The 15227-nt window shown below is 34.9% G+C and overlaps 1 protein-coding gene across 1 annotated transcript in view; it reads right to left on the bottom strand.

The window, feature by feature from the left end:
* Window positions 1-607: 607 nt before the first annotated feature.
* Window positions 608-15227, bottom strand: part of LOC129233119 (uncharacterized) — a 34156-nt gene continuing 19536 nt past the window's right edge. Inside the window, exons 4-9 of the mRNA XM_054867179.1 lie at window positions 14428-14638; window positions 11833-13161; window positions 10969-11081; window positions 6992-7147; window positions 3877-3971; window positions 608-1064 (exon numbers count right to left, since the gene is read on the bottom strand). Of these exons, the coding sequence (XP_054723154.1) occupies window positions 869-1064; window positions 3877-3971; window positions 6992-7147; window positions 10969-11081; window positions 11833-13161; window positions 14428-14638 (2100 nt within the window). The 3' untranslated portion in view covers window positions 608-868. The remainder of the gene's footprint in view (window positions 1065-3876; window positions 3972-6991; window positions 7148-10968; window positions 11082-11832; window positions 13162-14427; window positions 14639-15227) is intronic.

The raw sequence follows: 15227 nt of genomic DNA on the forward strand, positions 1-15227 counted from the left end.
AAGGTATGACTTAGACAAGAATGACTTAAAATGGAATCCCAACGAATGGTTTTGCTGTCCTTTCAAATCATTAGTTGTTTTAATGCTATAATGTGTCAACTCGATGTTGGTAAAAATATACACGTTCTGCAATGCGACAGCACAAGTTGATTCCAAGAACATATGAAGGACCTGGAAGCAAAGGGATGTAGGTGCCAAAATTAAAAAAAAAAAGAAAAAGGAAATAACTATTACAAATGATAGGAGAAACTCTCATCTGCCTTGAGGCAAGAGATGACAATAGCAGTCTTATTTGCACCTTTAAGTCCACATACACCCATTTCTTCTCACTGTCTTGTATGTTATTGTAACATTTTAACTAATTGGGATGTATTTATATGTTTCAATAATTCAATACTTTAAGCCACTTTTGGTTGTGAAATGCTAGATATGCTACACTTTTGTAAACAATTGTATAAAAATTAAATATAGTAAAAATAGTTTCATTGTCGTAAAAATATCGATGAAGGAACTCCAGTATCAGAAAGATATATAAATGTTACAACATTGTACAATAATAACATACTCTACTGTACAAAGCTTTAGAAATTTCACCAAAAGGGTTTAACAAGATTGCCCTTAAATTAAAGAATAGTTCCATGAAGTACAGTTTCTGCTGAAGCAGGTTACACGTTTGGTGAAAATTCAACTTTCGAACAATTTAGTCCGAAAAGAGTTTGAGCACAGCAAACAAAAACGTTTGCCTCCAAGATCACCAGCCTGACTAAGTCTTAGGCGTCCCAAATAGGACAATAGTGGGTGGCTGGGATATAGTATCTTCTTAAACACTTAAGGTCATTGGCCCGAAATGTCCCACGTCGTTTCATGGTCATCGGAATACACTCTTAGTTTTGCGAAGTTGCTGAAGCCAAGGATTTGGCGGAATGTCGTCGGAGTCTTCATTTTGGGTGTCTGTGACTTGTTCTGTGATTGGAGCAGGCAGTTCAATTTGTGGCTTTTCAGGAGGAGCGTGAGTAGGGACCTCGACGGATTTAACTACAGGTTGTGAAACCGTCCGATGAATGCTGCAAAAGAAAATTAAAATAATGAAGTTTAAAACGTGAACAAAAAGTATACATAAAATGTAAACAACATCAACACATTTCATCATTTTACAAAAAATAAAATATACCATCGTTTTAGCAGGATACAGCAGGGTTTAGTAGTCAACGTAGAAACTCGTTTTGAGGGTTTTAGAATTTGCTAGAAAATGGGAAATCTATATCACTGGGTTCTGATCCAAAATAATACGCACTCATAATTAAAGCTCTAGATTAGCGGTTGCCAATCTCCAACGGGCGAAAATTTCACAGAAAATGGCTACCAAGAATCAAACCTCGGTCGCCAAAAGTGGCAATCATGTGTTTCTTTTTTGTTAAAAATAATATGGCTCTACAACAACATGCTTCCAATCCGATTTGAACCATTCTCTTTAGTCTCTAGTAAACGTTATCTTGATTTTGTACATACAGATTTTTTTCGTCTTTTTTTCAGACTGAATATTTTAAACAAAAGTAACAAAATCAATTGTTCCTGGTTTTTGAAGCTGAAAACGTCTTTAGGCGCGTTGAGCATTTTTGAGATGGGAAAAAAAACCACTGATTTGACATCGGGAATACAGCGCATGCGCGGCTTCTCTCTGCTCCTTTAAGCCTTGGTTTCCTAGGAGTGAACAAACCTAGCGTCGGCGTCGCTCCTCGCTGAGGCGAAAACTTGATTTTTCTGCGCATGCGCACCCGAGCTAAATCGACGACGTGAATGGCCACACCGGAATTCACTTGACTTTGATTTTAGCGTTACGGCGAGGAGCGACGTCGAAGATTTGCGATTCTTTCCTAGGAAACCAAGTCTTTACATACGTTGTTTTCGTTGAGATTACGACCCTTGGTATCGCAGTCGGCAGCGAGTCAGTCTCGATAATGAGTGAGCAATCTGACGATCGTGAGTTCAATCTTCACCCGGGGCATTGCATTTCTTCTTCAGATGAAAACATGTTTAAGCTTATGCAATATTTTTGAGGTGAAAACTTCTTTAGACGCTTTGTGCATTTTTTGAGATGGAAAAAACGAGAATGTTTCTGATATCGGTGATACATGTGTGTGTGTGTCGTTGCCACTCTGCAAATGGACAGCTAATTGTGATGGTTGCTGTTTATATTTCACCGGCTAAGTCTTTAAACGCAATACAAGAATTTTTGAATGATAATTTATTTTTCTAAAGACGTTTGCATTACTTCAAAATTAAATTGTGAAGAGCTTTGATGATTTGCCAATGATTTTGAGTGAGGATTTCAACATCAACTTTGCAGATGATAAAAATATAAAAATCTATCATTGATTGAATTTTTAGTGATTGCAATCTTAGCACAACGAGATATAAAACTACAATTGATGCAGTCTTTACAAGATATTTAAATAGATTCAAATCAAAATTTTTATTTCCTATTTTAGTTATCATAAACCTATAGTATCAGCCTTGGAATCTAATAATGATAATAGTAATGATCAAAATGTAAAAAAATCATGATTTATTTTAAAAAATAAAAAAAAATGGAATTTTTTTAATTTAAATCAGTTTTTTTTTTGTATTTAAATCGTATTTTTTAAAATTAAAAAAAAAGCTTTAGAAACTTTCGTAACTGATTAACTTATACTTTTAAATAAAATCAAACAGAAAATCGATGTTTCAAAATTTTAAAAACGATTAAATTTCAAATAACACGTCACCAAAACGTTTTCGTATCATCATGCAAAACCAGTTTAATACAGCTGCATATGATTCAAATCAAACATAATTGATTGCATAGTAGTACATATGAAAGCATAAAAACAGGGCAAACAAATCGGCATTTGGCTTCTGCCAAATGACTTTTTTTACGTCCATAATCTCATTTTTTTTCTTCTATTTTTTTTTCTCTCGAAATGAACCTCGAGTTATCTGGCATGCCATTAAAATTCGAATTTTCCGGCATACTGGTCAATCTCACGGCATGTCGACTTAAGAGAGGTAATACAGTAAACTGATTACGTGGAAAGTTCTGTATGTGTATTGTTTATTATTTTTATGCATGGAAAACTGCAAATAACACAAACTAAGAATAAACTTTGAAATATTTCCTGTATTTGCATCTATGTTTACTTTATAAACGAACTGAAATAGACCATACCAAAATGTATATAATTGATGCTCGGATAGCTGATAAACGTAAAAACTAGACTAGCTGATATTTTGAATTAACAAATTATAAAGTTTTAGTTTTTGAAACTACAATTAATTTTAAATAAAAATTTAAAAAAACACCAAACACGCGCGCACAAACACACTAAATTTATTTTGTCGTTTTAAGTTTTCACTTCTGATCGGCATTCCCATGACAGCCTATTTTATTTTATTTTTACATCCATTTACATTTTAAAATAGTCTGTTTTTACGATCGAGATTTTTTCTTTTTTTGGTAAAGGTTTCGTTTTTGCTTTTTACGATCTGGTACAATTCCAAAGTCTTTGAAAAATAGTCGTGTCAAGTGACGGACATTTTCTGACTAATAAATAAACCAAAATATGTCCCGTGAAATTTTGTTTGTTGATTTTGCAGAGTATCATAACCTTCTAATTAGTTATTAACATGAATAATAGCAAAGATGATTTACTTTTTGCGCTGCGTGATTACTTAAAAAAAAATTGCAACCAAAAGTGCAAAAGTGGCTACCATTTTTTGTGACTTTGGTAGCCAGTGGCTACTATTCAGAATTCCTAGTCTAGATCTTCAACTCACGTACTCACACAATGTTTTAATTAATATTATGTACCTATGGACACGAAAAGTGTTTATACTGACCTTTGAGTCGTGACAGGACTTGCAGGTTCTTTCCTCTGGAGCAGCTGCCGCTTCCAAGGAGGAATCGAATTCAGCTTCTTCGCCTCGGCCTCCCTCTGAAAGACAAAGCTCTTTTGATTTAGATGGTAGTAGTAGCAAATAGCACAAGACAGAAAAAATATTTTAATTGATAAATATTGGGAGAACTTTTACGGTTATGCGCCAGGCCTTTTGGGGTTGTTGAAATGGGGGAAAAAAAAAAAAAAAAAAAAAAAAAAAAAAAAAAAAAAAAACAGGAACCCAGTGATTCAACCAATGAACTAACTCAACATTTATGTTACCGCCCTAAAGCCAGGGCTAAGGCAGAAATACTTACAATACACCGCCAGCTCAGTTATTCCATCCGAGGACTGCAGTTTCGTGCTTTTTAGCACGCATCAGCCCGGCATAAGAATCACATGAGCTGGAGGCGAAAAATCTCTTAAGGGAGCCAAGAGAGCCAAACAAACTGGTAGCTAATGCAGAATTAGCAAACCAGATGAGCGACCGCAGCAACGGTTCAACTCAAAGATTGATGGCAAAGCTTATGTATATTGTAGTAAGTTGCCGCCCTAAAGCCAGGGCTAAGGCAGAAATATTTAAAATACACCGCCAGCTCAGTTATTCTACACGAGGACTGCCTTAGCTTTGCCATCAATCTTTGAGTAGAACCGCACCATTGCTGCGGTCGCTCATCTGGTTTGCTAATTTTGCATTAGCTACCAGTTTGTTTGGCTCTCTTGGCTCCCTTAAGAGATTTTTCGCCTCCAGCTCTTCCGAGCTGATGACTGCTAAAAAGCACGAAACTGCAGTCCTCGGATGGAATAACTGAGCTGGCGGTGTATTTTAAGTAACTAAACAATTATTTGTCGTTTTCTTTTTGGAGTTGCATAGAAGGATATTACTAACTGCTATTCATTTTATTTTTGTTTTTCTTAAAACTTGTTATACAAAACAAAAAACTACTTGCTGTTTATTCGCTAGTCGTGTTACCTTATGCTTATAGCTCTTTCTGCATTGGAAATAAAACCAAGCAAATTAAAGAAAAAATATAAATGAATATACAACCACAGTATCAAATGCCGAAAATCTACAAGTTTATTAAAAGAGTTTTTTAGCAATCACGATTGCTTATGCACTTGACCGTCCTTGATGTTGTGGTTCTTTTTTCAGCTTGGACCAGGGGCCTCTGCAGCACCACCGGCGCGGCTCCTCTGCTCCTGAGCACTGTCCCCCCAGAATCCACTTCTGGGCGGTGGCGTCCATGTCCTACACACGCATGCTCATACACATTCACACTCACACACGCGCGGGCCTCTACTCACATACACACACACACACACCTACGTGTACACACTTAGCCTACACACATAACACACACACTCAACTTTACGCACATAACCAACCAGGAGGAGGGAATGCTTGGTGGGGAGGGGAGACGTTTCTAGAAACAATAACTCCAATGAGTAGGGTCTTGTCGCAACTCGTGATTGCGAAAAACGTAATTTGTTGAAAAACTCAAAGTTTCAGAATTCAAATTAGAGTTGATTGGGGGAAGTAGGGGTCACAGGTCTTTTTATTTTTTTACTCTGGGCACTTCCATCTCAAGTGATTCAAAGAAGTTTTTACCCTCACATTTTTCTATTTCTTTGTATTGTTTTTTGCAAATAATTTTCAAAACATTTCTATACTATGGTCATGCATTAAACTTAGTCCGACTCTGGAAAGTCTTTTTTTTTTTTTTCAGAAAATACAAAAAACTTTGAGAGTTTTTTTTGAGAAAAATTCATTATATGTTTTCAGAGAAATTTAAATTTTAGATTTCCATTTTATTTTTGAAAAATAACAAATTTATAAAATTAGTCATGTTGCATATCATGGCAGGAAAAAAATGGACATTTTGGGAAAATGACAAGTTTTTCCCATTTTTTCCTCGAAGGGAAAACTTTTCAACTCGGGGGAAAAAAATGAAAATTACAATACTTTTGGCACACAATAATGCATTTAGAAATTTAAAATATCCACCGCTCCAATGTTTTTTTTTTCTCTTTTTCTTTTTGTTGTTTCTTAAAAAGCTTTTATGTTCAGTAATCCACATGAAAACACAACTTTGATAATCCAAGTTGAAAGACAATTTAATAATTTAATTTCCCTGTACAACGAAGTATTATTTGCTGCTTTCTTACTAAAACCAGCAGAATTAGTATATTAATAGACTATTAATTAGTGGAAATGTTTAAGTAAAAATTTTAATATAGCATCCTTTAATAATGAAAGTGCATGGATGTGCACACACATATGTATAAATACATGCAACTTTAAAATAAAAAAAACCTTCCTCTTTAAAATCTCAAAATTTACAAAAAGGAAAGCCAATTTTTGCCTCTCCCCCCCCCCCCCGCCCCGAAAAAAAAATCATTGAACTATGTACAAAAATCACATATTCAAAATTAACCGTTGAATAATTATTAGGTTATTTTGGATAATTTTTGGTGTTTTGAACAAAGAAAGTTACTTGCTAATTTTTAAAATAGGTTTAAAAGTTTGGTGTACATTTCTATTGAAAAGAAATATCAATATAGATTGCAAATACGTTTTTAATATCGATTTTTTTCAAGAAAATAAAACCATAGTTGGGGCAAACCTAACCTGGCAGCGTCGTAACGCTACATTTAGGATGTGTGCTGCGTAGTCTACACAATGCTGTCAGGTTAGGTGTGCCCCAACTGTAGTAAACTACATTTTACATCTAAACAATCAATTTTTTCATCTTATCCCATTTTTCTAAAACCCCCTCCCCCCTGAAAAAAATGGCTTTCACCTCAAAATTTCCGGAAATTTTGCATCTCTGGGGGGGGGGGGGGGGGGGTTAAAGGACAATTTATTTTTATGCTCTTTATATGCTACTAGATGAGCAATCCATAAATGCAATTAGGTACAAAATTTTATTTTTACAAGATAAAATAAGTTTATTTTTTTTCTTTAATTTTAAACGCATGTTTTAGAAGTTGAACCATAAGTGCTTTCTCCCTAATGTGAAATGCTGCATATCGTATAACTGAACTGGCTTAAAAAGTGATTCTATAACGTAACCCACCAGTCTTTGCTCTTCCGCTTCTTTTTTGGCTTTTTCTGCGGCCTTCTTGGCCAACATCTGTCTTTTCCAAGGCGGAATGACGCAGCCATTGGCGTCTACTTCCGGGATCTGACTCACAAAATTTTCCGCTTTGAATTGCCCAGAAACGTCCGAGTACTGAAAGAGAATAACAGTTGCATTTCATTACCTTCATGCATATATGTATAAAAATGAACAAAAAAAAAAAAAAAAAAAAAAAAAAATAAATAAATAAATAAATAAATAAAAATAAAAAAATTGAATTGCCTGTATAACGTTCATATAAAAATAAGTGGCAATCAAGACTCCACTGCTTGAGTTACATTGTATAACTTGCACAATGAAGAGACAGGGACCGATTTACACACCTGGGTGCCCCGGGCACTGACAAATATGGCCCCCCCCCCACACAAAAATATGATGGTAAGTGTTGGATATTATTTTGATAGAAAAAAAAAGTTTAAAATATCGATTTCATACGAAAAAAAATTAATAATTAAGATGCTTTTCAAAAAAATCATTTAATATAAATCTTAAAAAAATTATGGTTTTCATGTTAGAAATTTTTTTCAGTCGCAGATGGGAAAACTATGATACAAATGTAAAGATAAATCATAATGTGCTTTCCGCGCATCAATGATTCTTTATATATTTTCTCCTTTATTTTCTCGTTGTAAATTCATCTATAATGTCCTCATAATCAAGTTTTAGGTCAAACTTCCTTCTATTGATAATAGAGCTAATAAAGATCATTTACCATCAGAAATGAGAGTACACAAAGGACACTTTTCAATAGCGAAAATGATCGTTCTCCACAAAAATTAGCTAATATGCTTTCATTTAATGAAAAATTGTCAAATGATAAAACTTTTTTTGTTCCCTTTAGTTAGAGGCCCCGAACACTGGTCCCTAAAAAAAAAATGATGACAGAAATTTGGGGCCCCCTTTCCTTTGGTGCCCCGGGCCCCGAATGCCCTCCCGTAAATCAGTCCCTGTGAACAGAAATAAAACGCCTTCTTATTAAATTTGAAGTTTACAAAGATGTAAGCTTTCAGTATTCATTTAAATCGTGGTTTTACATTGCACTTGATGGCAGGAATGGGGTTGTTTCCTTCAGTCAAAAGTTGTACTTTTAGTCACTGAAATTGATAGAATAAGCAAAAAAAAAAAAATAAATAAATAAATAAATAAAATAAATAAAATAAAAAATATAATAATAATAACATGGACCCAGAAAATTCTTTCATTTTCCCAACAGTTATTTTTTAATTAAATTTTTAAAATGTCTGATTTTTCAAACAAGGCGTGGTCTAGATGACGTCACAAATGATGCTTTTTGGCGCATCGTTGTACCTCGTTTCCACGTTCTGATAATCAAGAAGCGAATTACAATTGCGTTCTATGCTTGCTATCAACCATATCGTTGCCAATACACGTGAGTAAAGATGCGAATTAAATATTTTGCTCTGAGAATGGCAACACAGAATGGCATTTCATCATTTGTGATGTCATCGGCAAGAAATATAAACAATGAAAGATCACCAATTTAAGTAATTTTTTAAAAATATTAAACTTAAACAAATTATTTAAAAAATGGTTAGATCCTATGTTTTTAAGCATGTTCTTTCAGAAAAAAAATCTTTTAAAATATTGGAAACGACCCCATTGGGCAAAGGTTGAAAACATGTTGATATCATTAATATTCAACATCTATAATTAATGTATTATAATGTATTATCATGTACTATAAGCAGCAAAAGGTTGCTGTAAGAGACTAACACAAATTTCCATTGTTTTGACATACTTTTATATTTATGCCTATTACTATTAAGTTCAAAATAACTGATAAATCATTAAGAAAACAATTTAAATATAAACGCGGTATAGAAGTGATTGTCCCACCAGCTTCGTTTAGTGTCATGTAATGAATATAGCCGGGGTGGATACAAGGGGATGTCACATCCTTCCTCCACCCCTAAACCGTCGACAATTATATCCATCCACATTGTGTTCAAATAGTTCATGAATAAAATGTAAACGATTGAAGTAATCTTTTCAACGCATTAATTATTTCTTAAACAAATATTTGAAGGACTACTTCCTTTTATTGCTAATGACATTAATTAGTAATGTTTAAGCCCTATTTGGTGCCTTACTCCGTTCCAATTTGGTGCTTTTTATTGAAACCAGCAGTTTCAGAAATGTTTAGTATCCAAAACCAAAAACAGACAAAGAATTCATTGCCATAGTTGAAATATATACATTTTTACTTCATTTTACATAGTAAAGGAAGTATCTCGCAAAAATAATTTTTCTCAAATTTCGGCCTAATTTTCCATTTTATTCATCCCCGAAAGAATTTTGAGGTCTTTTTTCGACCCTACCGTACGTGCATATATGCCTAAGAACGTCTGGACGTCCGAAATATCCATTTTGACTATCCCCGAGTGAAATTAATACGAATTTTCTCGTGACTTCTGTATGTGCGTATTTATGTACGTATGTATATAATTAAGGTTGATTGCAATTCGAAGAAAAACATATAAATGATTTTTTTAAGTGCAATTTTGCAGAGAAAATAATGTTACTTTCAAAACTATAAATGATAAGAATAATTAATTACAAAATGATTAAAAGAGAGTATTAACCATTTTAGAAACAATATATTTTTCAAAAATAGTCCTGATTAAAGATCAGAATGATTAAAAATACACTGGTGCAGTAATAAAGTCATGATCAGTAGAATGTCACAATTGGTAATATGGTCATAATCAGTAAATTGCTGGCTTTAGTAAATTAGTGGAAAACATAACTCAGTTTTTTTTTTGAATTTTATTAAAGTAAGAGTTTAAGAGGAAAACAAAAATAACAGTACCTGTTCACAAAAAATTTAAAATTCTCAGATCCTAAATCTTTATTTTTCTTTATTTCAATAAGGGGACAAATAAAGATTTGTGCTTGTACGTATGTATGTACGTAACTCGCATAACTCGAAACGGTATGTCGTAGAAAGTTGAAATTTGGTGTATAGACTCCTAGTGGGGGTTTAGTTGTGAGGCCTCTCTTTTTGGTTGTATTCGGATGTTCCAAAAGGGGTCTTTTATACCTTTTTGGGGGAAAATCAGTGTTAATATCGATGCAAACGCAAGTGATGTTTAATTTGGCGAAAACTTGGCGCTATATCGCCAAGTTGGAGACAAATTTAGCAAAAAAAATTTTTTTTTCTAATTTGGTTTCAATTTGGCGCTATTGGCGGAAATTAGAGATATCCATTGAATCACGTTAAAATTGTTGATATTGGGAAAATTAATCTCTGAAAAACGTTTTTTTTGCATCGGTTCGTGACGACCTGGGGGTGAAAATATTTAATGTGTTTTTTTGCTTATCCAAGGCATTATTATTATCATTAAATTGGTGTAAAAGGAAGTCATGTGATGCACACGTTAGCATATTTTTCAAAATTTCAAGTCACTATGGCGAGATAAAACGGATATACATATGAATTGATATGGGCTGCATGCGGCCTGAGAGAAGTTTTGTCGACTCAGTCGAAAAAAGGCAACATTAGCTTGGAATTGCCTTGAAGTATAATTATTCGAAACAACTTATATTTTGATGCGAAACTCTCAAATATGCTTTCGCTAAAATATGATTGAAATAAAAATACGACGTAAATAAAGTACAATCTTGCTCTACGATTTGTGCTTTATTTGCGGTGTTTTTTTTTTTTTTTCATATCAATCAAATGATAATTTGCTTTGAAAATTTCATCTATTTAATTAACATCTTTCCTCCCTTACAGATCAATGAAGGTAAACGAAGAAAATAGGTATTTTTCCTTTTCACGATTTTTTACAAATTTTATTCATTTTGGTCAGAGATAATTTTCTTCTTCATCTCTTCTGAACATTAAATTATCATAATACAACAATATACGGCATACAGGCAAACAAACTTACAATTTCTTCTCCGATACGACTCCTTTCTTCTTTCATTTTCCTGACACCTTGGATATCTTTTGTCTGTTTCAGCTCAGCTATAAGATCATTTTTCTGCAGCAACACTGTCCTTTCTGTTGGGAAATGAATAAATTATATCAGACAGGGGGGCTTTATTAAAAAAGGAAATTCAACTTTTCTTTTCCATACAAAGCCGTAATAACCGAAGTAACAAAAAACATAGATGCTTGGTCTCCTCTTACGTAAGTTACAGAAAACTTTCAGTTCAGTTTTTCCTTCCATAATGTTCCTTTTAATTAGTTAATTAATCCGCTGTCCTTAATTGACGCAACGCATTTATTATAGCGGTGCTTTTCCTTTGGAGTTTGTAGTACTAAAATTTCTATACCAAAACGTTACTGAGAAAAAATTACACATGCAAGTTTTTGAGCAATATAAAATAATTACAATCAATAATATTGAAAAGAAATTTTCTCTGTAAATATTATTTTTTTCAGTTTTAATAACAAAAAACCAATGATGAAGAAATCAGTCAAATTTTTGGTATGGGCAAAATTTAAATTATCAACACAAGGGTAAATTTTTGAAAAGAGAATAAAAAAAATTCTTACTGTTACTTTGCTAAAAAGAAATCTCTATTTTTTTTTAGAAAAAAATATTAAATAAAATTCCTGATATTCGGAAATTTATTTTATTTCATTTATTTATTCTCAATTACTGAAACTAAAAGTACCGTCAAAGATGAAAAAATACGAATTTTTAATTAAAAATCATTTTTTCTGAAATAAAAGGAATGAAATAGATTTTTCTTTTTATATAATCATATCTAATTATTAAGAGATTTAAAAGCAAAGAATGGGTTACCCGGTGTGCTGGGTTTATCTGTTTTCTTTAGATGCACTGTTTGCAACTGTTCTACTGTTATGTTAAACAAAGGCGTATTTCCATTGCTGTTCGTGCTACTCAGAGGGGCGTGCTGTTTGCAATCTGAGTCTGTGCTGCCAGTTGGGCTTTGGACGTACCGTGACCTGGAGTCGCTTTCTAACAGCGTTTCATGGCTCTCCGTTCTGCTGCTATATGTCATTTTTTCTGACCTTGAAGCAACAGCTAATTCACCAAGGGACACTGCACGATGAAGCGTGGAATTTGACTTCAAAGTAGAGTTCTTGGAACCTCCCTTTGCTTGGCGAAGATACTCTGATGGTCGAATATTTTCGTTGGAATCAGGCGGGAAGCCAAATTGAGGAGGAATGAAAGGTAGTGTTCTCTGGTGACTATTTTTCCTTGTGGCGGTCGCTTTGATGTACCTTTTGCCTTCCCCTTCCACCGATGACTCGTCAGATTTTTGAGATGAGCGATCGTCTTCAGGATGACCTTTAGAATCTTCCGATGGAACCGATTTCGCGGCCAGAACCTTTATGTCTCTCACTGGTGGTAAATCTGGAGGTGGTGGAGGGGGCGGGGCTGCTCTGGTTTGAATCGTTTCTAGACCAGGCGAATTCTTCACCTGGTTTAGACTCTTAGGTGCAGGTGGTGGAGAAGGAGGTTTCGGAATGCTTTTTTGTTCCTCTGTTTTCTTCACCGGAAGGGGAGGGGGTGGCGGTGGTGGAGAACACATGGGTTCCACCAACTTTTTCTCTTTGGGCCTGGAGATGGTGCGTTTTTCGTGGTTCGACTTGAGCGTGCCGTTTTCCTGGTAAACCTCGGCTGCATTCTTCCTGCTGTCTTCGTGAGGGGCATCAATGGGTCCGGATGCTCTCCGAGACGCGTGCGCATGACCCCCGTAAGCGGCCGGATGCTCTTCTTCAGGGGGCGGCCTCTTGTTGCGGATGGCCACCAGATCCTCCTGGTGGTGAGGAGAGAAACTGACCTCGTTGTCATGCAGCTCGTCCTCATCGTCCTCTTCATCGTTCTGGTTGTGGTGGTTCGGCACCAGCTGGTTCAGCTCGTGGTCGAGATCGTCGTCTTCGTCGTCGTCACCCTCGTGGTAGATGCCCTCGTCCGTGCTCAGGCTGCTGGCCTCGCGGCTCACACGCTTGGTCTTCTCGCGACCGTTGGTGCCGTTGCAGTTGTTGATGTTGCCGTTGCTGCTGGACTGGCTGCCCTGGTCGTCGTAGTCGGGGAGAGGGTCGCTCACATCCGACACACTGTTCGAATCTTCACTTGCAGAGGAATGATGCACTTCGACCGTAACTGCAATATTTTTATATAATTAAAACATTATTCTTTATTTAACGAAACGTACAGAGCAATATTTTGTTCATATAACAATGAAAATATCAAGTGAACAAAACAAATAAATAAAACACTATAATCTTTGAATACTGTTTATGCTTTTTTCAATGTTCCATTTTCAACTTGATGAGGAGTAGCCACAATATGTAAGTGTGCAATATCAAATTTGGTGAATGTCAACATTCACTGGTTGATTCAGTCATTCACTCACCCTTGTGTTTGTATTTAATCTGTGGTTTTTGTTATCCACTGCCGAATGTAAACATTTACCAGATTTGATCTTTTTCAGTAATATATGTTTTTTCGAAGTTAACTATTAGGCTCTCCAAGCGCTGCATTTTAACCAATAATATTAATATTAAAATAATATAATATTATTTTAACCAATAATATTATACATTAACCAATAACTGTATTTTAACTTGTTAGTCTTCGAGAAACAAAATTACTCATCCAAAATGTGCTGCTCTATTACTTCTAAGTTCGTGGAAAATAAGTACTTTTTAAAAGACACTGACGTTAATGCTCATTGTAAGCATAAGATGCCTAGTTTTATAAATAAACTCATATTACCCCATGTAAGGCAAGAGTAGAATAGTCCAACTATTCTCCCGTGTGTTGTAAGAGGCGACTAATGGGTGCTGAGGGGGAGGGGGGGGGGGGGTATGACAAGGTACCCTTGCCTCCAAGGGATTTATAGATATGTAAGCATGGTACTCTAGTTTTAAGAATGGAGTATAAAGCCATCAACCCTACAACGGGAAAAACGTCCCGTTACTAAGTCTAACTATCCAAGTCATCCCGTTATCAAAAATGAGTCTCGTAGCAGATTCTACGGAGACGACTTGGAAAGTGCCTTTTGGCGATGAGATAAGGGACAGACCTAAATGTAGAGATAGTAGAGAATATAGGATGCATAGAATGTTTTAGGTGGATGAAATCTGTGGCTGCTGACCACCTTGAAGTCCAAGAAAGAAACTGTGTCCAAGTGTCAAAAACAGAATGCAGTGGAAGAAAATCCAGACAAAGGCGCTGGCTCATCCTTGGCTTACCAGCGAAATATATTGAAGAGGATGAACAACATGTTAAACTCCCGCTTTCACTATACTTGAGCTTCTCGTTGATTGCCATACTTACAAGAATAAACGTCAAATTTAAAAAAGAAGGAAAGAAATTTACTGTTTTTGTTTGAAATACACACAACAGTAAAAAATAAATACTAACCAATTTGTGATCCATTAGTATTTGTATTGCTATGTCCGTTGGTAATAGTTCCATCATGACCATTCTCTAAATCTTCCTTTTTCTTGATGGTCTTGTTATCGAATAACTTCTTCACTCGGTCATCTGATGTCATATTTGGCTCGTGTAAAAAGAATGGTTCTTGGGGACTATCATTCAGACTGCCTGGTCCACCGCTGTAACCCGAATCCATCTATAAAGAATAGAAAATTATAAAATATATTATCATTCTAAATATTCCATAATGCTTCAGGTGATACAGATTTATTTTTCAAACCTACGTAGTTAATAAAGTAACGCCATCAGAGAATCGTGGATGTAATGACATAATTGCCGACGAAGAGCTACCAGATTTGAGTTTCTTGGTACCTCTCTACAGTTAAAATTGAATTCCATTATAGTGATGTAAAATACCCGGGTATTTATTTTTAGGGGTAAATACCCAGGGTATATACCTGGGTAAATACCCAAAATGGGTATTTACCCGGGTATTTATTTTAAAAATTTATATTCAACTAAAATACTTTTCTGTATGTATTCCACTATGTATATATACAGAGTGTTTTGTTTTAACCTTCAAGACCTCTATTTTTGCAACCGTTAGTCCTAGATGCATACTTACAATTGCAAAAATGTTCAAAATCAGATGCAGACTTAAGATATTGAAAATTTGAAGTAAAAATAAAAATGAGTAAAAAATACAAATTTTAACTTTTTACACGGGCCCCAGATCCTCTGACTTATTGATATTTAGGGAAATAATCTCCACTGAAAAACAATTA

Source organism: Uloborus diversus, unplaced genomic scaffold (genome assembly GCF_026930045.1).
Source record: "Uloborus diversus isolate 005 unplaced genomic scaffold, Udiv.v.3.1 scaffold_174, whole genome shotgun sequence".
NCBI lineage: Eukaryota > Metazoa > Arthropoda > Arachnida > Araneae > Uloboridae > Uloborus > Uloborus diversus.